The sequence below is a fragment of the Gossypium arboreum genome, chromosome 7 (genome assembly GCF_025698485.1).
Source record: "Gossypium arboreum isolate Shixiya-1 chromosome 7, ASM2569848v2, whole genome shotgun sequence".
Classification (NCBI taxonomy): Eukaryota; Viridiplantae; Streptophyta; class Magnoliopsida; order Malvales; family Malvaceae; genus Gossypium; species Gossypium arboreum.
In genome coordinates this window covers 103,986,582-104,010,218 of record NC_069076.1, presented here as the reverse complement: position 1 = coordinate 104,010,218, position 23,637 = coordinate 103,986,582, and the positions used below count along the sequence as shown (strand labels likewise).

The following is a 23,637-nucleotide window of genomic DNA, read 5'->3' as shown; positions in this document are numbered from 1 at the left end:
GTAAATATTGAGCGCTAAATTGTTATTATACATTATTCATAAACACCAATATTTGACGGATGGACTACTTTGCTTACTCATATATAGATAGGCTAAATTGTCTATTTTTCAGTAGATAGGCTAAAAATCAATTTAAGGTATAGCACAAAAAGTATATTGCCTAATCTTATTTCTTAAATTTAATATTTTTATTCAAATTCTCTTAAATTTCAGATGTACCTTTAAGTTTAAATAAATAATCGAACCCTAAATAAAGCTATTTAACCAATTTAAATAAAATTTAAGTTAAAATTTCTAAACTTGGTTTGTTGAACTTTACATTAAAATCTTTCTCACAAGCCAATAACATAAAGTAGTGACTGAAGTCCCTTGTTGATATTCTAATAACAGGTTACTTTAATCAAGGATCATTCTTATTTTGCTCCCTCCAAAGAAAGAAATTGATTAAATTGGCCACTACACAGTTAAATGGTAACAAAAAACTAATGGTGCATTTGTACGAAAAAATTTTGAGGTGCCCAAAATAGGAACACCCTTATTTAGAGTGATTGATGGATAGTTTACCCTAATTTTGGAGTGACTAATGTGGAAATGCACTGTTAATCTCTTGTTACCATTTAACAATGGAGTGATAATTTGATAAATTTTTATTTTGAGTGACCAAATAACAAAAGAAAATGGTATGACCAAAATAAGAACAACACATATTTAGAGTGACTAATAAGGGAATTTACCAAATCTATTTTTACAAATTAGGTAAGCAAACACATAAGCAGGGAAACGACACCGTTTGATTACTCAAAAAAGGCGGAAAGTAAGGTGAAAAAACAATACCATGAAAATGAACTGAAAAGAGGAAAAAAATGAAGGCATGTGAGCGTTGTCGGTGAATGAAGAGTGGCGCTGGAAAAACAGAGTATGACATATGATAGATCCATATTTGCCTCAACTGTGGAAATGGGGTCTCTTTCTTCCTTACTATTAATACTTACACAACTCATAATTTTATAGTATTACACCCCCAAATCCACTCCTTTATAGGCCCCCTCTATATACCCCACTTCCCTCTTCATTTTTTGTCCCTTTCCTTCACACCCTCTTTGCAGCAGTTGAAAAAAATAATTTCCATGCTGATTTTCTTTTCCTTTTTTTTTTTGTCTTGAAAGGGTAGTCTTTAGTTGGTGGAGTCATTAGATTCCTATGTGTTCAACAGGTGCAAGAAGAAGAAAAAAAATATGAACCACTGGTTGTGAAAAATTCAACTAAAATTGCAATCTTGGGGTGTTCATTAGATTTTTTATTTTTTTTGTGGTTCTTGGAATGATGCTTTGTTTGAAGCCTGAAGCTTTGGATGAAGATCATCATCCTCAAAGTCCTAATAGTAATACCATTCATGGGAATGGGGATTGCAATGGTGGTAATAATGGGGGTTTTATTCTACCAATCAGTTGGTGGGTCTTTTTTCTTTTGGTCCTTTTTCATTTTCTGCTCTCTTTTTTTTTCTTCTGGTTTTGTAATGGTGAATGCAGTATGGTTGATGGTTTTGCAGGGGAAGTTCTATTAATAGGTATTTACAATGGAAGAGTGGTAAGGTTTGGAGCAAGTCATTTTCAGCTGGGGATGATTCTTGTAATTCTTGTTCTGAATTGGAGGTAATTTCCAATAGCTAATTTTATTATGTTCCTTAAAATTTCCAGAATCGAAATTATTATGAGGGGAAATTGTTAGTTTTACTAAGAAAGCAAGGGTTTTTATTATGAATTTATGATATATTTGTTTAGGTTTTTTGAAAAGATTTTTAGATTCTGAAATCATGTTGTTATACCAGGATGGTAAGTCCCATGAAAGGAGTGGACAAGAGACAAATCAACAGTTGTGTAATTATAAATACCAGCTTGAGCAAGAAGTAAGAGGATTCTAATTCTATTTCATTATTTGTTTTTGCATATTTGTTCGAAAATCAGTTTCTCTTGAAAATTTTCCCTTTCTTATGTTTTTGTCCCCCCCAAAAGATGGAGATTGCAAGAAGTAAGGGTTTTTGAACTCGTTTTTAGTCTACGAATCTACATCACTCTCGTTCCTCGTCTTTATAAATCTTAAGCTTATCGAGGGTTGATTTGATGTATTCTACTAGGAAGCAAAGAAGAATTGGCATAACAATGGACTTTTAAGGGGAGACATATAAAAACATGAAACACATTGTTTACTCGTTGAGAATTAACGGTTTTGCTAATGAATGACATGCCGTGATCATGATATACATGTTTTGATTTTCTTTTTTATCTTACCGGTAACAGCCAGCTCTGTGCAGGATTTATATCTCATTCTCATGCAACATGCTACCACTTGGATGATACAGGTTAAAAAGTTGCAGCAGCAGTTGCAGGAAGAGACTGATTTGCACTTAGCTCTAGCAAGTGCTGTTGAACATTGTGGTTCACCTTCGTCTAGTTCTCCAGGCAAGCTTCCTGATAAGGTCAGTCTCCTTCCGTGGGATTTCTGTTCTGTTTTTATGTTCTTTTCTCAATTTCCGAAACTTGGATTTCAGGCCCAGGAGCTTTTAGATAGCATAGCTGTTCTCGAGATTACCGTAGCAAATTTAGAGCAGGAATTTGTTTCTTTACAATGTCAGATTAGTCAAGAAAGGAATGAGCGACGTCTTGCTGAGTACCATTTAAAGCATTTGCCATTTCCTTCAACGTCACTTTTTGATAGCTCTTTGGCTTACTTAACCGAACCGGTAATGTCATCAATATCCTTAGAAGTGTTCGGAATAATGCATCTGTTGACCGTCTAATTTATGTTTTAGATTGCAAGGCTTTGCAATGAAGAGGAAGCCGAACAAAACACGGATGATATGCATCTGCCAGAGGCTTTTATTGATAACAATTATATCGTGGATAACCTTTGGCATCATCCCAATCAACTATCTGAAGAAATGGTCTTACGCATGAGAGATATTTTCATTTTCTTAGCAGATTCATCCAAGCTTTCTTCTTCATCGTCTTCTTCTTCGGTGTCACCCGCTTCACCTCACTGCCCCCTTGCCAATTTTTTGGCATCATCCTCGGACTCACCCGTTGTAACTTCCTTTGTAAGTAGTCCCTCAGGAGGTGGTGCATATGACCCTTATGGAATCTCCGACAAAGTTGACTGGACATTTAGTATTGGGACCTATAGTAAAGCGATTGAAGTCTCGTGGTTGTCTGTTGGGAAGAAAGAACTTGAATATGCCGCTATGGCTCTAAAAAGATTCAGGTGAACTATTTATTCCGTTTTTAGACTTGTTTTTATACCCTTATTTCACTGCCTTACTAGAAACGCTTAAAGCAACAATCCTGACAGTATTGCTTTTACTGCTCCTCTTTGTTTCCGTACAGATTGCTTGTTGAGCAGCTGTTGAGGGTGGATCCTTCTCAAATGAGTTCCAATGAGAAACTGGCATTTTGGGTTAACTTGTATAATGCATTGATTATGCATGTAATACACTTCTACCTTTCCAATCCATGCGCTCCGTAAATGATTTATACGTGCACTCTTTAGATAATTTGGGATTCTATAAATAGATAGCAAGTCTTGTCTAGAAGAAGTGTTGACATGGTCTAAGACTTCAGTTTCTGATCGTCTTGTCTGATTTTTTTTCCCCTTTCAAATCTATTTTGCAGGCATATTTAGCATATGGAGTTCCAAGAAACGATATCAAACTATTTTCCTTAATGCAGAAGGTTTGATGACATAACTTTTCATCTTATCCCTCCGCACCTCCCTCCTCTCCCTCCCTCCCTCCCTCCGGTATGCTGCTTTGGGTACATGCTAACGGTACCGTATGATAACATGCAGGCTGCGTACACCATTGGAGGACTCTCCGTGAGTGCAGCTGACATAGAATGCACCGTTCTAAAGATGAATCCTGCTACTTATCGACCTCAAATAGTATGTATAATTACTCCATTTTTAAACAGTTACTAGCTCCTTGCAATAGTAGCCACATTTATCCAAAATTTGAAACATGCACTGTGCAATGGGATATCATGCAAAAAAAGACAGGAAAGATATCAGTACTTGGAAGCATCGGCATCTCCGGAAGGGGTATATTAGCTTAGTGATGAATGCTCTATAATAACTTTTGTGGGGCTTCCTTCGTTGAGTATTTTCAAGTTTCTCCACAAGTGGAAATCCATCTTTACCCATTCCCTTTTCTCTTTTTCGGGCTACTTTCTTCTCCGGTTTTCTTATTATTTTTAATTTTTGTATTGCGTTCTTCCTTGTATTCTATTTGAAATCATTTTTAGGCTGCGGTTTTCGCACTTCAGAAATTCAAGGCTTCTGCTGAACTGCAGAAGTATACAATTGATCATCCCGAGCCTCTAGTTCATTTTGCCTTAAGTTGCGGGTTGCATTCATCACCTGCGGTAAGATCTCATTCAACATCCCTATATCCACTTTCCAATTGTTATGGTCGAGTAGCGTTCTACTTTTACCAACATCTCCCATCGCAGGTGAGGATTTTCAGGCCTGAAAATATGAACGAGTCGCTAAAAAGATCAATGCAAGACTACATTCAAGCATCTGTCGGAATAAGTAACAAAGGGAAACTATTAGTGCCTAAATTGCTGCATTGTTTTGCCAAAGGAATGGTGGAGGACTCGGTTTTACCCGATTGGATTTGTCAATTCTTATCGCCGCAACAAGCTTCCATGGTTAAGAACTGTTTATCACGTAATAAGTGGAGGATCCTCGGTGCTAGAGTATTTTCCATCATACCTTTCGATTCGAGGTTCCGGTTTCTCTTCCTATTGGATGATAAGAGCAGCCAGCTTTCGAAATCTAAAGTTTGAGCAGAGCAGGCATTTCTCCATATCACATTGTATAGTAGTGGTTGCCGATGATAATAGATTTTCTTACATAACAAAACTCAATGCATGGTTACCCAAATTATAAAGGAACTGTTTAAGTATTTGAAAAATTGTTTTTGCTGTTAATTTACGGTCTGATTTGATAATACGAGCATATACAAAATTAAAACAAAAATAATGTGAAATTAAATATGGATTATATTGAAATAAAGATTAGGGTTCTTATAAATAAAATAATTTCATGGTAGTTTATCAATTCCCCAACCCTGGAAACAAAAGATCAATGCGTCTTCGATCAGTTCTGTTATAAGGTGGGTCTCGGTTTTTGGGCCTTCGTAATCGTTTGCCGCCCGCCAAGGCTTCGATTGCGACGATATCCTCTTCAATCTCTTCCCTCGTAAGTACAACTGAGAACTGTCGCTTATTTTGTTTGTGCTTTTTAAGTGGAACAGTGGTTGCTCGAGGTGGTGATTGAGTATCGATCACAGGCAAAGATTTTACTTTCAAAACAACAGCACTGGATTCACTTTCATCATCCTTTCCGACAACAGAGGGATCATCCACAATCTTGCTATTGTTCTTTATAAACTTTGAGGTATCATCTATGAGTGGTTCGGTAATGGGATTCGGATTCTCTTTTGTGCCAATGAAAAGATGGCGGGGAATCTTGATACGAAATTTTGACATATTTTTAGGCGAACTTTGAATCGGAGAACTATTATTAGTAGCAGAAACGAAATCAGAATTGGGAAGAACGGGATTTTGAGAAGGTACGGAGAAATTGGAAGAAGGGTCAGAAAGGGGAATGAGTGAGGCCATGTTTGTTTTGTTTTCAGAAACCATTTTTTTCAACCCTAAAAATATGGTCAACTTTTTTTTTTAAATCCTTATATAATCGGTTTTTAAAAGTAAAGTTAAATTCTATATAAGTTTTTATTTTTTATTTTTTTTGGGTGTGAATTAATCTTCTAGGCCCAAACCATAATTATCCAAAGTGACCAAAATTAATTATCCAAACTGACCAAAAATTGAAATAAACAAAAAACTTAGAACAGTAATTTTTTTCCAAAATCGATCCAAACCGAACCGTTTTCATCGACAATACGAACGAACCGTTTTTTAACGTTTGTATTAGCTAATAAAAAGGAACACAAAATCAATCAGATAAGTGAAATTCAAATATATTCATTCTATAACACAGAAAATTTCGCTAGTTGTAACTCAGGTATAAATGTAAATCACTGAAACAACCTTTACCTCAATATATTTGAATTCTATGCTACCTGTAAAATAACAAGCGTTTGCAAGGGAAAAAAAAAATAGAATGTCAATTTTAAACCATCTAATTTCTTTTTTCTCGCTCGGTAAACAATAATACAACATGGCCATGATCCGATGGAATTTTCGCAACAATGCCGAAACCCCAGTCCTCCAAAAACAGCTCAAAAATAGACATTATAACTCATGGTAGGAGAGCTTTCAATTGTATCCTGAAAAGATCACCCAGTGCTCCACGAACACCCAACTGAATAAATAAAAATGCAATCGGTTACGACAAATTAAAAAACAAACAAAAAAAAGATTAGTTCGACTTCAGGACTGATTCTATTCTTTTTCATGCTTAATTGCAAATAAGTGGAGACCAAACCATAGGCGGGAAACTGGTGGTTAAGGAGTGAAAAAATTGTGCCTAGTCTGCAGGGGCCATGGTGATGGGAACAAAGAAATCTAAATCGGCCGTTTCGAAACATAATACGATTCTTATATCGCATACAGACGTATGACTAGAAATGTATTAGGAGATTCTGTGGTACAGGCAAAGAAAAAGGGAGATTTACCTGGTCACAGCAGACAAGTTTTGTAAGCAAAGGATAAAATTCTCTGAGGTGTTTCCTGAAAATCTTATTGTTCATGAAGCACATGCCTCTAAGCACCTGCAAGAGCAAAACCAACACAGATCATATGATCGCAGAAAAAATATAATGTAATGTGACCCCTGAAACAATAACGATGAGGAGATATTCAATTCAAAGCACTAAAATAGTTCAATTCCTTTATTTCTGATATAGTACCTTAATGATGATTGGAGACCTCAATTCCAAAACTCGATGAATATCCACATTGGTAGTTTCCCCTATTATAGACTGGAGATCAGTGGCATCCCTTAGTACCTGTTCACAGAAAGAAATCAGCCTCTCTTCTGCTATTCCTTCCAGTTTCGAATCTTCAGTGTCCTGAGAACCACTAGATTCTAGGTTTTGTCTATTATTGTCATTAAATCCTGATGTCACTTTTTGCAAGACATCCAGATAAATGGAAGTTCCTGCTAACTCTTGACGGAGAAGATTTAGAGGGGGCCTGCCAAGGTAAGAAGTTATTAGAAGCCGACACGTTCTGCAGGTAAGAAGATTTATTGGCAAAATGATTACTGAAAGATGAATTGAGAAAAAATTGATTTTCTTACCTTTCTGCAGGAGTATGGTGCATACGTGTTCTGAGGTTAGAATACGAATTATATGAAGCAGCAAACTCTAGTAAGGATAACAAAATGTCCATTATGGCAATCTTCTGAGTTGCTTTCAAATTATCCCAGTATTTTTTCTGCCAATTTAGACCACAATTTAATTGGTAAAAGAATTATAAAATCATACAATCCCAATTCCCAAAGTCCAAAGACACAAACCTGAATGCTATCAACAGCACCAAGAAGTAATAACTGAGTGATGCACTTGCCCCTAACTGTTGCCATCAGTGGACTTTCCTCCTCATCCCTGGCATCAGGCTCCAGAGACTCGGGAAGCTAGAGAACCATCGGATAAAAAAAGAGGGGTAAGTGAAAAAGGGAGAATGCATATAGCTTCACTAATGCTTTACAACCATACTTTTACATTTTAGCCTTAAATAGAAACATCAGCAAGATTGAAATGACAAAAACTAGCTTCTTAATACTTATAAGCAAATATTTGCATAACAATAACAAGAGAGTGCAATAAGGAGGTCTCCTTTTCTTTTTTTCAGAATAAGTACAATAAATAAGCAGTGGAGACATGCTTACCTTCAGAGGTGAAGATGGAACTGGAGTCTCTGATGTAGGACTCTTTGGTTTTGAGGTAAAACCTCTAAGAAATATGTTATCCATGATTCTTTGACCTATAGTTTGACTTCGTTGGAGACTCCCAGCTTCAGCAGACTTCTGAGCTCTACCTGACGGTGAGGGAACACCTACAGGAATGACAATGTATATAATTATCAGGGTTGGTTTGTCAATGGACAAATTCAAATGTCCAGATTGGGTGGTATGAGCAGTAGTGCATGGGTCAGCCCTTTGCTTATAGTATTAAGGAAAACTCGACATCAGCATATGATCAGAGGGTATTTAAACTTTGTACATAGCTAGGCAGACAAATCTGCAACGTACAACTAATTCTGATATGTTAAATATATTAACTGATGAAGATGCAGATTATGTGCTGTCTAAATTTTAAGGGCAAAGATTCTCAACAGCTAACCTTCAGATCCATCTGGAATAGGCTGTAATGCAGAGTCTTGACTGTGATCTTGTGAAACAGATGCATTAGTATTCCTTGTGCTGCTACTAGGGGATGCAAGTGGTGAAATGTTCCCATTATCAGTAGACCTAAATTGATAACCATCTGTATGAACCTTTAAATCTCTTAAAATAGAGGGGTTCATTGGATTCTCTAGTCCCAATGCATTGAGTAGCTCAAGCGGTTGTGTTGTGTATGATGCATCTCTGGTGATAAGAATAATGTAACAAAATACATGACTTGCAAATAAAAATTCAAATCGTCAAAAAACTGCGTATTATCAAATCTTAAGGCATGCATACCTTATGCTTTTCAACAACATGTCCCAGTCACTCTCACTGAACTGGTGTCCTCCAACCTCTATGAGATGGACCAACGCCCCAAGAGAAATTGAAACAACTGTCTGATCCGACTTTTTAGCACAGTCCAGCAGCAAACTCAAGAGTGGTGGTAGCATAAAGCATACCTCCTGTAAGAGAAACAAAATAGACAAGAAAGTTCAAGCAACCAGTAATTGTCAGGAAGCATGGTCCAATCGCAAGATTATATGGACCATAAGAAATTTAGATGATGTATGGTTTCCAGACAGAGTCTAAACCTCACCACCCGCATTTTATATATCGTGTGAATAATACTGTTAAGAGGACAACTAAACTCATATACCTTGTAAAAAGTGTTGAAAAGGTTGCACAGCAACTGAAGTGAATGAATGCTGCTTTCACGAAACAACTCATCTCCGGAGGAAATTAAGCTCTCCTTTCCAGCATGTCTCACATGATCAAACATGGGAAACAAGACACGATGGAAAATGCTCTCCCAAAATGATGTTGAGAACTTGCTACCTCTTTCATTCAGCAAATCAAACAAAACTTCAAGTGCACAACTCCTAACCTCTGGTCTTGAATCTGACGTCAGATCAGACAACCCAGCAAGCATTGGGAACCAATAATGCTCGGTTACGTCAAATGCTGAGTCAGCATCAACACTAATTGGTTTAAGAGCCCCACCAGGTATACGTCCCTGTAATTGAAACACAAATGGAAATACTTACACAAAACATCCTTTAGAAAGAAAAGAATGCAGAACTTAAGCAAATTCACAAACATGTTAGAAATAATCAATGAGATGAAACAGCTAATATAAACTTAGCTTTTCCCTGATAAGAGAAAAAGAGTTCATATAAATGTTCAAAGTTTAATAAAAAATTACAGCATCTTATCATAAGAAAGACAATGAACAAAGTCTTCTTGGTAGAAGGGTCAGTGATCATTGCTAGTTATAGACCATACTGTGACTATTTTAGTCTTACAGAGGAAGAGATCAAGAGGGTAGAACAACATGCTCAACTAACAAATCAAGCTCAAGTATGGAAAACAAACCTCTGCTAGACGATCTTCACATATACGGAGAAGGGCCACAGCCTTCAAACTTATACGGTGGGAAGTTTTATTGTTGGCGAACCTAATAAGACAGTTGACACAGTCCATAAAACAGTCTCCAACAACTTGATCAAAGTGTTCCAGTACAACTGCAAAGAACCTGCTGTTAAATTAATTGGACAATGAAAACAAGAATCAGTCAGGAAAAAGGAAAAAGGCAGTTTCTTACCCTGTTCCACATTCTCAAATGCACTTTCAACAATTGGTTCCATATCATCATCGGCGGCAGCAGTGAAAATCATGAAAACGCTTCTCCATCCAGATTTTATGCTTCCAACCTTCGATTTTATCATCTGCAATAACATCATGGTAAGTCTTGAGTGTCACACAGGATGCCCACGGGAATAAGACAAAACTGACAGCAAAGGCTTAAAATTAAAAAAGTATTAAACTGCAAAATATATGATAGAGGGGAAAACAACAACCAGCAGGAGAGTTAGATGTTCAAGAAATCTGAGCAAGCGGACATACCTGGACAATGCAGTCAACAATAAGGCTCCTTACGGTTCCACTTCGACTATTCCGCATGAGGATGACAAAAGGTTTAAGAATATCATTTTGAAAAGTAAAATTGGTCAATTCAGCACGCTCCAAGTACTTCATACCAAGCTGCCTCAAAGAATCTATAGCATACATAGCAATTTTCTCATCTGCATGGCTGCCTGCAGAAATGAAATGATCTGCAAGGACAGTCCATATTCTGGCCCAGACCTGATAGACATATCATTAATACTTTTAGAATATAAGAAAACATGTACTGTGGGAGGAAATTACTGAATAACTTTCGATATATAAATCAATTTATAAACCATAATTAGATCCCATTATGTCAAAGTAACAGCTCATGTCTGGAAATTACACATCTGAAACTAATTATCCTAAAAAAGTGCTCATATGTGCTAAAAGAAAGACAGTTTAATATAAAATGCCCTATTCTTGTAAATTAGAGTAACTTTACATGTAAAGTTGATTCAATTGCATTATTTAAACTTCTATCAGAATATTCTCTGCAGTTTTACCAAGAGAACATGGTACAGATATATCATGTACTTTATGATCTTCTTTTCCCTAAAAGAACAGGACTTTCAAGTAGGAACGAAAAGCTTTGAGCTAAAAAGTTGGGTGAAATTCAAAGATGGTCAGAGCATTTTAAGGAGTACTCTCTGGTATTCGTACATGTTCTCAATATTTCAATATGCCCGCTGAAGTAACGCATATCCTAATCTACAGAACAAGGTTCAGAATAAGACTAGCCATAAAATCTAGGATAAGTAATTGGAAAGCAAGGCAGTCAAGGAAATACCATGCGTATACGAGCAATATTGTAATAACTGATCTCGACAAGCTTCTGCAAGCTGAAAACACGGGCTGGGGTTTGTCTCAGTTCTTCTGCTGATACACCACAAAGAGCAGTGAAGAACTCCACAACAGAATCACTAGGCAATTTTTCACTATTTGTAAAAACCTGTTCAGCAGGTTTCCCAGCCAACTCTTTCAGTGACTGCACAACAGCATCCCTGGAGATCTGATTTGATCCATGCATGACACTTGCAGCAATAACAGGAGTTGTTGTTATAAATTCAAGCCGAGAAACACATTCAAGAACAGCATTCCATGTGTCTTGAAGAGAATCTGGTTCTGAGTCACATAAACCCAATAGAGTCCGCAATGCTTCCACATTTTTACTACGCATATCCTTTGGGGCATGCAAGAAAGTAAACCTAACATCCAAAAATTCACAGACTAAGCATTACAGCTAAACTACTGCCTGAGGCATTACGATGACATGAATTGCTCAATTAAACAATTGTAATAGTGATTGATGTAGGGGCTGCCCAACATGAGACAAGGTAAGAACAACAGAATAAATACAATGACAAAGTAGAACAAAAGCAAAGGTTACAAATGGGAAGGGTGGGGAAAAGGAACTTTTCCAAGTAGAAAAAGATAGCTTTACCTGACTAGAGATGTTAAAAAGGCATAGCGCATTGTATCCATTCCGAGGACATATGTGATATGTATCCCAGCTTTAAATCCTTCCATACAAAGAGCAACCCTCGGCCTATTTTCACCTTCCTCCATTGTAACAGAGAAGGTAGCCAGCAATGACCATCCTACAGCTTCAACCATGGGTTTAACAAGTTCAATCTCTTGTGCAGTGTAAAAAACTCTTTTTGCTCCTTGGTTTCGGATGATAGCCTGTGTCTGCTTAATTATTGATTCACTTTCAGACTTAGCATCAACTGCTGATTTTTGTTTAGGTAGAGCCAGATTAAGGATACTAACAAGGCGGCCTCTCTCTTCACCCTCTGGCTTTTGCCTGACACCTTTCCCAATTCCAGTTGCATCATCTTTCATTTTTATCTCTTCCTTAACAATAGAATCATAGATCTCTTCCAGAAGCTCAGTAGGGGCTGACTCTTCTGGATCATTTGTTGCATTCATGCGTATAAAATCTGACTTTGACATTTTCGGCCAGACCATTGGGTTATGGGCATCAGTGTTCAGCATTATAACTGCATATGCAAGAACATATGCAGTGTCTGCATTCTTGAAAAGACCAGGATTATCAGCACAATACCTGCCAAACACAAAATGAGACAACTAAGCACCACAGATCCTGCAGAGAAGCACGTAGTCTACATAATAAGTGGACACCAAGAATTGTATTAAAAAACTCAACAAATATATAGTAAAATGGTTCATAGAAAATAAATTATTATACAGCAAAGGCATGAAACTCTTAATTAAATTTCCTACAAGCCTCGCTACAGAATGAATCTCAAACATGTTTAAAGAAAAGGTTTGGCATGATGTAGCAGAAATTGAGATTTGAGGACAGAAGTTGTACTGACTTTTAATCTAGACTAATAAAACAAACAACAGAAGGAAGATAGAAGGCTGTCCAAGATATATTAGGGAAATGTTCTCAAGACAATAAGATATATCTATCCAATGACAATAACCTACATGGAATGGCTAAAGAACCATCAGTAAACTAAAGACCACTTAAGTCTGTTTCAATAATTAAATTAAGTCATGCATATGTTCACAATTTATAAAAATGACTGTATCATGCACACAGCATAGATACCCCTATACCTTTCTGCAAACTTTTCCATAATGCGATCTATCTTTTGAGCCTCCCCAGGAAGACGAAATCCTTTAAGAAATTCTCGTATTGCAGTATGAAATTTCATCCCTGAAAATGTCATCGAATCTACGTAAGCATGCATGACAGCAAGGGGAAACTCCTCATGTTGACCCAAATAATCACCGATCATTGCCTGTAAGAATGCTAAGAGTTAGACCACTTCTACAAGAATTAAGCAAAAGTTGAATTTTTAAAAACTCTACCTTGTCCAGACTGAGAGTATTCCTTAGAAATTGGGCAACTGAAGCAGGATTATTTTCCACTAATTTATTTGATATCAGATACCCAATACCCTTCACCGGTTGCCTGTTGAACTGCCACATAATTAAAACCATCTTTTAGAACCTAAATACAATCCAAGAAATTGAGGATTGTTGAATTGCCACATATTTGCATTACAGAAAACTTCCTGTCTGAAAACCTTGAGCAAAAAACCCAATCAATTACCTCAGAGATGGCAGCTTCCATGGTAGATTTATGAGCTTTTGCCTTCTCAAAGTTACTGGTAACATCTTCCCTGCTTTTTAGCTCAACAGATTCTCCAGCCGAATCTTCTTCGGAAGACCCAATACCTCCCCTCTTCCTTTCTGATTGTCTTCGAGATTTCTCCCAGTCAACCAGTGATTTTAGTACATTGACAAGGCACTGAAGAGTTTAGGAAGTACAGCTTTATCAAACAACTGTGGTGGACATGGAAGCATAGAAATACAAACGAATAACAGTCTTAATGCTTGGCAAGCTAATTTAGTGGAGCTCGTTAATAGATTAACCTACCTGGAGCGCAGAACCCTTAATTGATGTAGTCTGGTTGGCAACAACAGAATTTGGGTCTGCACTTTGTGCCCCTTGAGCCATTTTAGACAGAGTTGTGACCTAGAGGGCCATAAGGCAAGAACAACATATAAACATGAAAAGGCCAAGAACAATATATAAACATATAAACAAATGACAGGTAAATGGTGACTGAGTTCATACCAAGCGTTCAAATAAGTTCGGTGCCTCAAGATCACAGTCGTAATTCACATAAACATCAACAAGCATCTGGGGATCTTTGCAAACTTTCTCAAGCATCCTAGAAAATATAATTAGAGATTAGATTATGTAAAGAAATAGCAAATTACATTGCTAATGGTGAAAGCTGAACAATGAACAACACAATTTAACTAAAATCAATTAGCACCAGCAATTGCAACATCCAATCAATTAGGAAGGGCACTGTACCGAAGAACACTTGTTTTTTGGTTAACAGGGAAGTCTGAACCATCCAATGACCGCAAAACAATCAAGGGGAAAAAAACACCAATTTCACCCTGGAAGAGATAAGAAAAAGATACTGAGGCATCAAGCAAAACTAGTGTGTATCATAGCACTAATGCAATGTTTGAAAGAACTAGATTTAACAATCTGTCAAAATAATAATCATACTTTGAGACACTCTCGGAATCGCAACAAAAGCACAGCAAATATCCCAGTAGCATACTGCCACAAAGAAATAAAGAGTCAGACAAATTCTCGTAGCAGATTCTTCCCACAAATAGAGTACATAAATACAAGATAACCTGAAAAATGACAGGGGACTGCGAAACTGAAGCCCGCAACAAAGCATATGAGAGATATGCTTTCACTGAATCAATGAAATGAAAGTTCTTTGTAAATGAATGGCTAACCCCTTCCAACAAACCCTGAAATAACATAGGCCAGAAAACATGATGAATTACATAAGCAATCACTCCTTTATTACCTTTAGAAAGTAAACAAATTTTGGCATTTTAAAACATTGTTTGTGCTGACAAGATTCTTTTAGAGATACAAATGAAAGTCTACTCTACAATGTCAAAGGCTTTCAATCTATCCAAACTCAAATACAAAGATGCTACATAGATGCTTTTCCCCAGAGAAAGAAAATAGCAAAAATATCATATTAACATAGAATTTTAAAAAAAAAAAAAAGCATTTGTAAATAAGACCCCATATAGTTGGGAAAACACTGTATTCTTTTATGAAAAGACAACAAACCAGCGTTCTTACAAAGCATAAAATAAAGTCATAAAACTAACCTGCAGAAGTTCAAGAGACAGAATACGTGTCTTGGTTGTGACCTCATCAGTATCTTCCTTCATACCCATCTGCAAAATAAAACATTTCATGAAGGGAATGCAAGCAGAGAGTTCAAAATGGCAAGAATAATTAGTGATAAAAGAACCAACCTTGCAAAGGGTGCGGAACACTAGTAATGCATCACGTTTACCAATACTCATGCTCTCAAGGTCAATCCCTCTAAAGAAGAGTTCCAAGAATCATGAAAAGAAGCAACAATATACAAAGGAAGGAAAGAAAATCAAGACAGAAAATTTAGGTAAAATATTTTAGTCCATACCTTGTGATCTTTTTACCATCTTCAACATGCACAACTTTGTCAAGAGCAGCCTCTAAACCCTATAAAACATGCAGGTACCGTTGTAAGAACCACAAATAAAATACAATAAAAATAAACTTCACCAATGCAAACACCCACAGAATGATATAGAAACTGAGTTCTGAAAATCAAATTAATCAAAACAACTAATAGCAAAGAAAAGGATGCACCTTAATATCAGCCCCACCAGCAAGGTTTTGAAGTTCCTCAACAGATGCAAGTGTGGTATCCTTGGCCTGATTAAGTGCATCCCCTAGAGTCATTTCATCGTCATTTTGGTCATTTGAGGAAGCTTCTTCAGCTTTTGAAGTAGAATTCTCCACAGAAGCAGCTTTGGTATGATCAGAAGAATTAGATGAAGTAGAGACCTGAATTCCATGTAAAAGATATTAAGACTATCGATTTTCTTCCTGATATAAAAGGGAAGAAAAACAGTTAAAAGGTTAGAATTATAAATTCCATACTGGATCAGCCTCCATTCTCCTAAATATGATGCTAATCATCTGTGTCAACATTGCCTTTGATGTCGCTTGGTTTACCGGGCTCTTGCTACACATCCAATCCACAAATTATGAAAACTATTAAGTTGGACTATCACTATCTTCAACAAATAGAAACAGTACCTGTGAAGAGCAATATTGTAGCAGACTCTGATAACTCCAAGCAAAGGTTCCCCATGGACTGCAATTTTAATAAGCAAATTGCAGCAAGACTCAATTCAGATGCTATACAACAAAACAGATGAGAATCCCACTAGGTCCTGCACTATTTACCTCGGAACTTTGCGGACGCTACAGCAGTAAGAAGTACCTTCAACACTTGCAGAATTGTACTGCAAATTGATTTCTAGAATTAAAATACTTAACGAGTGCCATATGCTAAAAATAGGGTTAACATACACAAGACCACATACCTGTCAGGAGAAGAATTATCAACACAACTGCAAACCATATTCAGAATGTCAGTAAACAGAGGTACATTTTTCCCACCATCCAAACCAGGATCTCCCTCCAGATGGTCGTAGGCAATTAGTTTCTGTGCTTATGGAATTAAAACAGACCATAAGTAATCAACTATATAAAAAATGAAGGCATTATAATTCCCAAAATCAAAGAACAAAAATAAGCAGCTCTTAAGAATATATAACAGGTATTCAGATGGATGTGGAATTCCCTTTGAGTTATATAAGAATAAAAAATCATAGATAAGAAGTAGAAAATAAACATTTAAAAATAATAGATCAAGAGAGAAAACAACTACATACATGAAGACAATCCAAAGCAGGTTCAAGGATTTTTAAGTTCTTTGACTCAAATGCAAGTCGAAGAGGATTTAGAACAAGCTCCACCTCAGCCCCTTCCAAGGTGTATCCTGCATTTGCTAAGGCAGTTATGATAGTTGTTCCACTCACACCAGTTGGCTTACTGACATGTTCAGTATCCTCAGCACTTTGTGGAACTGAGCTTGATCCATCAGGTTCTGTTCCAGTTTTTCCGGCTACAGTTTCAGTTTCACCAGAACTACAAGACAAAAATAGAAAATAGAGGTCATCAATAATTGTTATAAATTCAGCCATGATCACATTACTGCAAGTAATATCATTTTCATATCATTTTTTACAACGCCACCTAGGCTGAATCTGAAAAAAGTTATAGTGGTGGGCGAAAACTTCAGTTGTTAACTCTATGGAGAGCAAACAACAGTGTAAAGTAATAGACTAAAGAACTATACATAAAAAGGCTATTCCATAGGGTTTATATCTTGGGTAAGAAACTAGAAATGAATCAAGTGGGAACCATTTTTTTTTTTAAATCAGATTATAAGATTGTAAACAGATATAAACCTTCCATCTCCGGCAACAGTTTCAGCTTCACCAGAACTACAAGACAAAAATAGAAAATAGAGGTCATCAATAATTGTTATAACTTCAGCCATGATCACATTACTGCAAGTAATATCATTTTTTACAACGCCACCTAGGCTGAATCTGAAAAAGGTTACAGTGGTGGGTGAAAACTTTAATTGTTAACTCTACGGAGAGCAAACAACAGTGTAAAGTAATAGACTAAAGAACTATACATAAAAAGGCTATTCCATAGGGTTTATATCTTGGGTAAGAAACTAGAAATGAATCAAGTTGGAACCATTTTTTTTTTTAAATCAGATTATAAGATTGTAAACAGGCATAAACCTTCCATCTCCAGCAGAAGCCGCTGCTGCTTGATTTTGCTCACTGGATGAGGAGTGCTGATTTGTTTGCTTAGGACTATCTGAAGAAACGAAAAAGAAATATAATGAAAAAGTAAATAGATGAAAGCTATGACCAATCAGCAGCAAATTAAATAAGAAATTACATGAAGAGATAAGTTCACATATTGAAGAAAACAGGTGAATACGTCATCTACTTAATCCATGGAAAACAGTGCACAGTAAGAAGTGAAGAGCCCAAATCTTTTACTCTACCATCCTCTTTTTTTTTCTCTTAATGACATACTCTAATTTTCTGGTGGAAAGAAGAAAAGACGAGCTCCTATAACAAGCCATTATAACAAGAAGTAGAACCGTAACCATTATCAAGTTATCTTGGCATTATTCTTTTGCACTTTCCCTTTTGACTAAAAGCAATTTCACGTACAACATCCCTTCTAAAATCCATCCATGAAACAAATCTCTCCCATTTTCTGATTAAAATTGTAAATGCAAATACTAAAATAAAATAGGCATCATTTACTCCACAGAAAGTAAAGTTTATTAACCTAATTCCAGAAAGCGCTACAACTCCTACACTTCATATCCCTAAACACCATTCTAACTGCATCACAAGTAATACTATAGTAGAATGCAAGTGAATACTAAATGCAAAACTCAAATAACTAAACAACGGCTGATACAGTAGGAAACTCAATAGAGCATAATATAGAGCATAATCCGAAATTAGAACTTCTTTAACTCTCACAACGTTAAATAGAAGAAGAAGAAGAAGAAGAAGAAGAAGAAGAAGAAGAAGAAGAAGAAATACTAAAATGAAAACAGATTAAAAACAAAGAAAGCATAATTCCAAACACAATTACGGATAGAAGATGTCCAAAAGAATTTCAAAAGAAACAATAAAAGAACGAGGATCAATAAAATAAAGTTCAAATAAATTAAGTGTAGATCTAACCTAAATAAGTTTGAATAGCCTTTTGAAGATCGGGATACTTCTTTCCGGCACATTCCTTGAGCATCGACTCGAAAGCCCGGCTCACAAATCCACCAGCCGCCATTTCGATCTAAGCCGGTGCTTCGAACACGATAATTCCGGAGTTCCCTTCTCTCTCACCCTACTAAATAAAAGAAAGCAATGCCGAAATGAAGGAATTAAGCAACGATTTTTAAAAAAAATTGAAGCAGATCGTTGAAGAAGATAGTTAGGATCTACGAGTGTATGATAGCAGAAATAATATAAACAACATACAAAAATGAATGTTACCGCGCTTTGTTCTAAGAGGGATTAAATTTGGAGAAGAAATTAGAAAAAATGATATTGAAGATCTGGATACAAAAGAGCAGAGCAGATCAGATGAGATCTGTTGAAAATTGAAATGATGATGATATTCTTTTACGAATATGAGCGATTACTGGGCTTTTAGTTGTGATGAGCCCAGACGATGCTCGGTTTTGGCGTCCAAAACAGAACTAATAACGAGCAGATGACTTGGAGAATCTTTGGATTAAATTTTGTTTTATTTAAGATTTGACCTAACCTTTTCTTACTTTTTCATTTTCATTAAGCTAGATTTTGTTTTTAACATCTTTAGTATTAAATAAGGTTTTGATTATTCTCAAATTAAATATTTAACTTATTTTTTATATTACACCTTACAATATACTCATTACACTCACTATCTGGTTGCGAAGTTTAAAAAAAAATCAATTTTTTTATTTTCTCATTTTTTCTTGTATATATCTTAGTTATTAGACTATTTTTATCATTCTCATTTCAATTATTTAAGAGAGAGAAAGAGAGCACTTAACACTTATAATCACACATAAATATATTTACTGTTTACCTTTATTTTTGTATTGCAAAAGTTATTTAAGATTTTTAGATAATATCGAGGTAAAGTCGTAAAATTTTTTAAGAGTTTAAAATTAAATTGTAATTTTACAATAATAAAATATAATTTTTAAATTATTAAATTAAAATTTATCATTTTTGGGGCCAATGTGTAATATTTACCTTTATTAATTTAATATTTTAAAATTTGTAAATAGATGAGAATGAAAAATTTTCCATTTTAAAGGAGTGCAGGCCTTACCAGCTCCCCTAGATTCGCCACTGGATAGGATCTAGTTAAGCCATAAAAAATTAGGAATGATTTTACTTACCATCATGAAAAAAAATATAGATATTAAATGTTATATATTCTCTTTGAAATGTATCAATTTAAGTATAATGAATTGAGAAATCTTTGATTGAAATATATTAAAGTGAATGTAAGTAATTGGGACAGAATAACTCTAAATCGAAATGTTCAAGTTTTTCATTTATTTACTCATTTTTTAAAAAAGTTCAGAAGAATTTTAAAATATCAAATCATCCCTCTTGATATTTTCGAGTCTAACAATTGTTATTCTAATACAATATTAAAATTTAAACACACCATTAGTTTTCAAACTATATCTAAAAACACAAATCAATAATAAAAAATTAAAACTAATGATAAGATTGACACAAAATTTAGAGATTATACAAATTATAAATGGTGTCACCTTTGTAATTATAACTCATTGTGTGAGTTTTAGTATGATTATCTAAATCATATCAAATCGATCCGTTAGATTGAGATTTAATTAAAATATCGATATGGAAAAAAGTTTTAGACTAACTGAATTGTGAACTAGTACAAATTGATTAAATTAACAATTGAATAAATTTTTATAATTTTTAATATTTTTTATTTTATAAATTCGACCATCAATTAATTTTTTCGAGGTAAGTAAAAAAAGAGTCCAGGGTCCTGAATGATTGACACGTTCCAATCATCAAAACAACCACGACCCTTGGATTGGTTCACGTGCTTTCACTTTCACGTACTTTTTTATTAATATAGTTTCTTCTTTTAAAATTCCAAACAAAGAATGTACCTTTTTTTAATTGATTTCATTTCCATATATCTTTAAGACCAAATTTTGGTCTGCCTATAGCAAGAGTGAAAAAAAAATTATCAACGAAAAGAAAGGTCAAAAGAAAAAAAAAATTCCTGGTTTCCATGGAAGAAGAGGCTGAATCACGCGAGGAAGTCAAGCCAAACGTCGTCGTTAAAGAGACAAATGGAGATATTGTCGGCGATAACGATGCAGGAAAATTGGGTACCATTGAAACCCCTGATTTTCTTTCCCAGAAAATATTCCATAACTGGTAAGCTTTAATTATATTCATTCCGTAAAAAATAGGAGACAAATGTTTCTTTCCGGATCTGGGTCTTGATATATAGCTGTTTAATTATACTCGATTCGATGTTTTAAAATGGAAGTCTTGATACATAGTGAAATTTAGTGCTTAATTCATTACCCTAATCTCATTTGTAGAGGAAAATTGCACATGGTTTTAAAATGTACTACTAGTAGTTTTTTTTATTGATGTTAAATGGTTGGGGCTGGATTTAGTTAGTGTTAATCACTTGCAAGCTTTGAATTCCCGTTGTATAAAAAACGGGGACCTGATTTCTTTTTATGGTAGTATTTAAAAATAACAAAAAAAAGGGGTTGTTTGGTTATATTTTAGGTTCGCATAGTTACTTACTTTAGAGGGCTTCCAATTCTCTCTCTCTATATATGTGTGTGTGTATATTCCCTTTTGATGAAACCTAGAAGATGCTCATATGTCATATTGAAATTTAAACTTATCAGTGACTGACTCAGTTGAGCATATGGTATTCGATTGTATTGAAGTTATAGATTCCATAAGAAAAATATATATTAGGAAGTGCACATGCTTGTTCTATGTTGTGTTTCCTTTTCTTTTCTTTTCTTTTTTTCATTTAAAACCATTTCGTTATACCGGAAAATAGTGTAGAAGTATGCAAGTGTCACCGTCTTGACCTGACCGAACTTGCAGGGCATCAGATGTGTTGCGATAGTATAATCCTTTTTGGGCACCCACAGGTCCCTCAAGGTTTTGCTACCTTCATATGTGACTAGTCCTCAAGGTCCCGCAGAACATGGCCATATCATGATAGCCTAACCCTCCTTTTCCCCTATCATTCTTTGAAGCAAAAATTGTTACTTTTTCCTCTATTGCATCACATGTAGACTTTACCCCTAAAGTAAATTGTGCCCAGTAGATCTTTCTCATTCATGAGTGAAGCAAAAGGGCACATTAGTCATATTTGTGCACGCTTCTATAATGTTGTAAGCTTTTATTCTGCTGTTGTACAAGTTCCCTACCAATTCTGGCATCTGGAGTAATTACCACAAGCCCTGCTCAATCCCAACTCACCATCTTCTATGGCGGAAAAGTTTCTGTATTTGATGCAATTTCCGCTGAAAAGGTTGGCCTTTACTTAACATTTTAGAATTGTTTTGGTAGGATGAGATTTTATTCCAAAATTAACCATCGATCCATGTCTGTCAGATACAAGAAATTATGCTTATTGCTGCTACTGTGGCTGCTGCTGATGTTGGCTCTGTTGACATGAAGAATGCTGCAACCGATTATGCCACCATTTCACCTGCTCTTACAAGGTGTCCTTCACTTCAAAGTACTGCAACTGCCTCGGCTTCGCCACAGGCACAGTTGTATCCTTTCCCCAGGACATCTTTTAGCAAACTGCAAGCTGGTAATTCAAATAATTACGAGGTTCAAATGCAAAATATTCTATGATTTTCATTTTTGGTGCATGTAAGCTAATAATGTGGCATCATGATTATGTGAATATCAATTGGATCAGAACTACCAATTGCAAGGAGACACTCACTTCAGCGTTTTCTTGAGAAGCGGCGGGACAGGTACTCCTTCAATCGTACTCCGTCATTTTACTGTTTACTTTATACCCCTAAGCTATGGTAAGTGTAGTTATGTGTCTGTTCCCTTTTGTAGGCTGGTGAACAAGAACCCATATCCTGGTCCATCAACACCAAAAATGGCTGATGACGTCAAAGCTGACGTGAGTGCCACAACTTCACCAGAGTCTGGCTACTTCAAGGCATCACCCATTCGTCAAGAAGATATCCAACCAAAAGCTCCAGCTCATGTTGCCTAAAGCTAAGCATATAGGATTCCTTATATATATATATACATATTTGATAAAAACTGAATCTAGCTCTGTTATTGTAAGTGACAAAGTGCAGAGGAATACATCTGATCTGCCACTGGAGTTAGGTGTGGATAGCAAGTGTACAATTAAACAGGTCTCATGGTAGGATCCGTCCACTTGTTTCCCTATTGCCTTCTTGGGCTGCAGTTTTGATGTTTCCTAAACCTGGACCCCCTCTCTCTGATCTGCCTGACAAATAACATTTGCTATGCATGTATGATTCTCTCTGTTCTATGGGTATGCAAAGATTGCTAATTTGTGTGTAATGTGTTCCAACTTTGTACATTACATTTCTTTTCTATGGATGCTTGGTGGTTTTAAATTACTCAAAACTCGAATGCGAGTATCCCGATACAACTATGGTTAAGCTTTTCTAAATTTGTTCATGTGTTACGAAAATCTTCGAAAGTTGCATCTCCGTGTTGATCACAAATGTTGAAAACCAATACTTCAGTTACATAGCTTAGTGGTAATTTGCATGCATTTTATCGTCATTCTTTGGCGTCAAGGTACGGTACAGACAGAAACATGCCAGATGGTTACTGATAAACCGCGGCTTACTTCATCAAACCCTCCGTCATAAAACTCAACAGTTATACCTATTTATAGACACGATGCTTTGATTCTGTCCCCTTCTCGGCACAATTACGTTTACCTATACTAAAACAACCAGAAACGTTTCAAAAAGTGGCATACAACGTACGTAAAGTTTCAAACAAGTCATATACTTTTGTTGCTTCCTAATTTCCTGATATAACGAAAAAAATGAGGTTTTATGACTGATCAAGGTCGCATTCTATGACCAAAGATTAAAGGGTTCTAACTTCTTCTAAATGAGGCATTCTTGTAATACTAGCTTTTCAGTTGACATGATCCGGAATACCTTTAGACAATATTAAGCATGATTTTCCCAAGTCTCAAAA

General features: G+C 35.7%; 3 protein-coding genes across 9 annotated transcripts; 2 read left to right on the top strand and 1 right to left on the bottom strand.

Annotated features, from left to right (window-relative positions):
* Window positions 1–838: 838 nt before the first annotated feature.
* On the top strand, window positions 839–4,966 carry LOC108478351 (uncharacterized). The gene is made up of 11 exons (XM_017780839.2): window positions 839–1,451; window positions 1,550–1,652; window positions 1,829–1,906; window positions 2,360–2,476; window positions 2,549–2,740; window positions 2,810–3,258; window positions 3,381–3,480; window positions 3,666–3,725; window positions 3,841–3,933; window positions 4,293–4,412; window positions 4,500–4,966. Exons 1-11 carry the CDS (start codon window positions 1,321–1,323, stop codon window positions 4,836–4,838), a joined length of 1,782 nt encoding a protein of 593 aa, XP_017636328.1. The 5' UTR covers window positions 839–1,320; the 3' UTR covers window positions 4,839–4,966.
* A 1,078-nt stretch (window positions 4,967–6,044) lies between these two features.
* Window positions 6,045–19,183, bottom strand: LOC108451174 (brefeldin A-inhibited guanine nucleotide-exchange protein 5-like). 7 transcript variants are annotated; one of them, XM_017748908.2, is made up of 35 exons: window positions 18,871–19,183; window positions 18,577–18,739; window positions 17,605–17,683; window positions 17,257–17,292; window positions 16,678–16,933; window positions 16,327–16,448; window positions 16,187–16,245; window positions 16,037–16,094; window positions 15,878–15,962; window positions 15,584–15,781; window positions 15,375–15,433; window positions 15,205–15,274; window positions 15,055–15,123; window positions 14,557–14,679; window positions 14,423–14,476; window positions 14,219–14,307; window positions 13,973–14,069; window positions 13,772–13,870; window positions 13,445–13,642; window positions 13,201–13,311; window positions 12,946–13,130; window positions 11,801–12,424; window positions 11,147–11,564; window positions 10,315–10,554; window positions 10,013–10,136; window positions 9,784–9,932; window positions 9,068–9,424; window positions 8,707–8,873; window positions 8,366–8,610; window positions 7,912–8,078; window positions 7,540–7,656; window positions 7,321–7,457; window positions 6,929–7,214; window positions 6,695–6,790; window positions 6,045–6,381 (listed from the first exon to the last, which is right to left on the bottom strand). In XM_017748908.2, the coding sequence occupies exons 2-35, from the start codon at window positions 18,677–18,679 to the stop codon at window positions 6,319–6,321; spliced, it is 5,340 nt and encodes a 1,779-aa protein (XP_017604397.1). In that variant the 5' UTR covers window positions 18,680–18,739; window positions 18,871–19,183; the 3' UTR covers window positions 6,045–6,318. The 7 variants fall into 7 exon arrangements, with proteins under 7 accessions (XP_017604397.1, XP_017604405.1, XP_017604393.1 ...); XM_017748916.2 differs by having other exon boundaries at window positions 18,577–18,736; XM_017748904.2 differs by having other exon boundaries at window positions 18,886–19,183.
* A 1,325-nt stretch (window positions 19,184–20,508) lies between these two features.
* On the top strand, window positions 20,509–23,046 carry LOC108451249 (protein TIFY 3-like). The gene is made up of 5 exons (XM_017748965.2): window positions 20,509–20,817; window positions 21,838–21,949; window positions 22,033–22,237; window positions 22,349–22,406; window positions 22,498–23,046. Exons 1-5 carry the CDS (start codon window positions 20,669–20,671, stop codon window positions 22,658–22,660), a joined length of 687 nt encoding a protein of 228 aa, XP_017604454.1. The 5' UTR covers window positions 20,509–20,668; the 3' UTR covers window positions 22,661–23,046.
* The last annotated feature ends 591 nt before the right edge of the window (window positions 23,047–23,637 follow it).

Coding starts and splice junctions, on each gene's coding strand:
- LOC108451249 (XM_017748965.2), top strand. CDS start 20,669: ATGGAAGAAGAGGCTGAATCACGCGAGGAAGTCAAGCCAAACGTCGTC. Junction 20,818..21,837: donor CAGAAAATATTCCATAACTG/GTAAGCTTTAAT, acceptor CTGTTGTACAAG/TTCCCTACCAATTCTGGCAT. Junction 22,238..22,348: donor TTTTAGCAAACTGCAAGCTG/GTAATTCAAATA, acceptor CAATTGGATCAG/AACTACCAATTGCAAGGAGA.
- LOC108451174 (XM_017748908.2), bottom strand. CDS start 18,679: ATGGCGGCTGGTGGATTTGTGAGCCGGGCTTTCGAGTCGATGCTCAAG. Junction 15,434..15,583: donor CTGGTGGGGCTGATATTAAG/GTGCATCCTTTT, acceptor CATGTTTTATAG/GGTTTAGAGGCTGCTCTTGA. Junction 15,275..15,374: donor GATGGTAAAAAGATCACAAG/GTATGGACTAAA, acceptor ACTCTTCTTTAG/AGGGATTGACCTTGAGAGCA.
- LOC108478351 (XM_017780839.2), top strand. CDS start 1,321: ATGATGCTTTGTTTGAAGCCTGAAGCTTTGGATGAAGATCATCATCCT. Junction 3,481..3,665: donor ATAATGCATTGATTATGCAT/GTAATACACTTC, acceptor TCTATTTTGCAG/GCATATTTAGCATATGGAGT. Junction 4,413..4,499: donor GGTTGCATTCATCACCTGCG/GTAAGATCTCAT, acceptor CTCCCATCGCAG/GTGAGGATTTTCAGGCCTGA.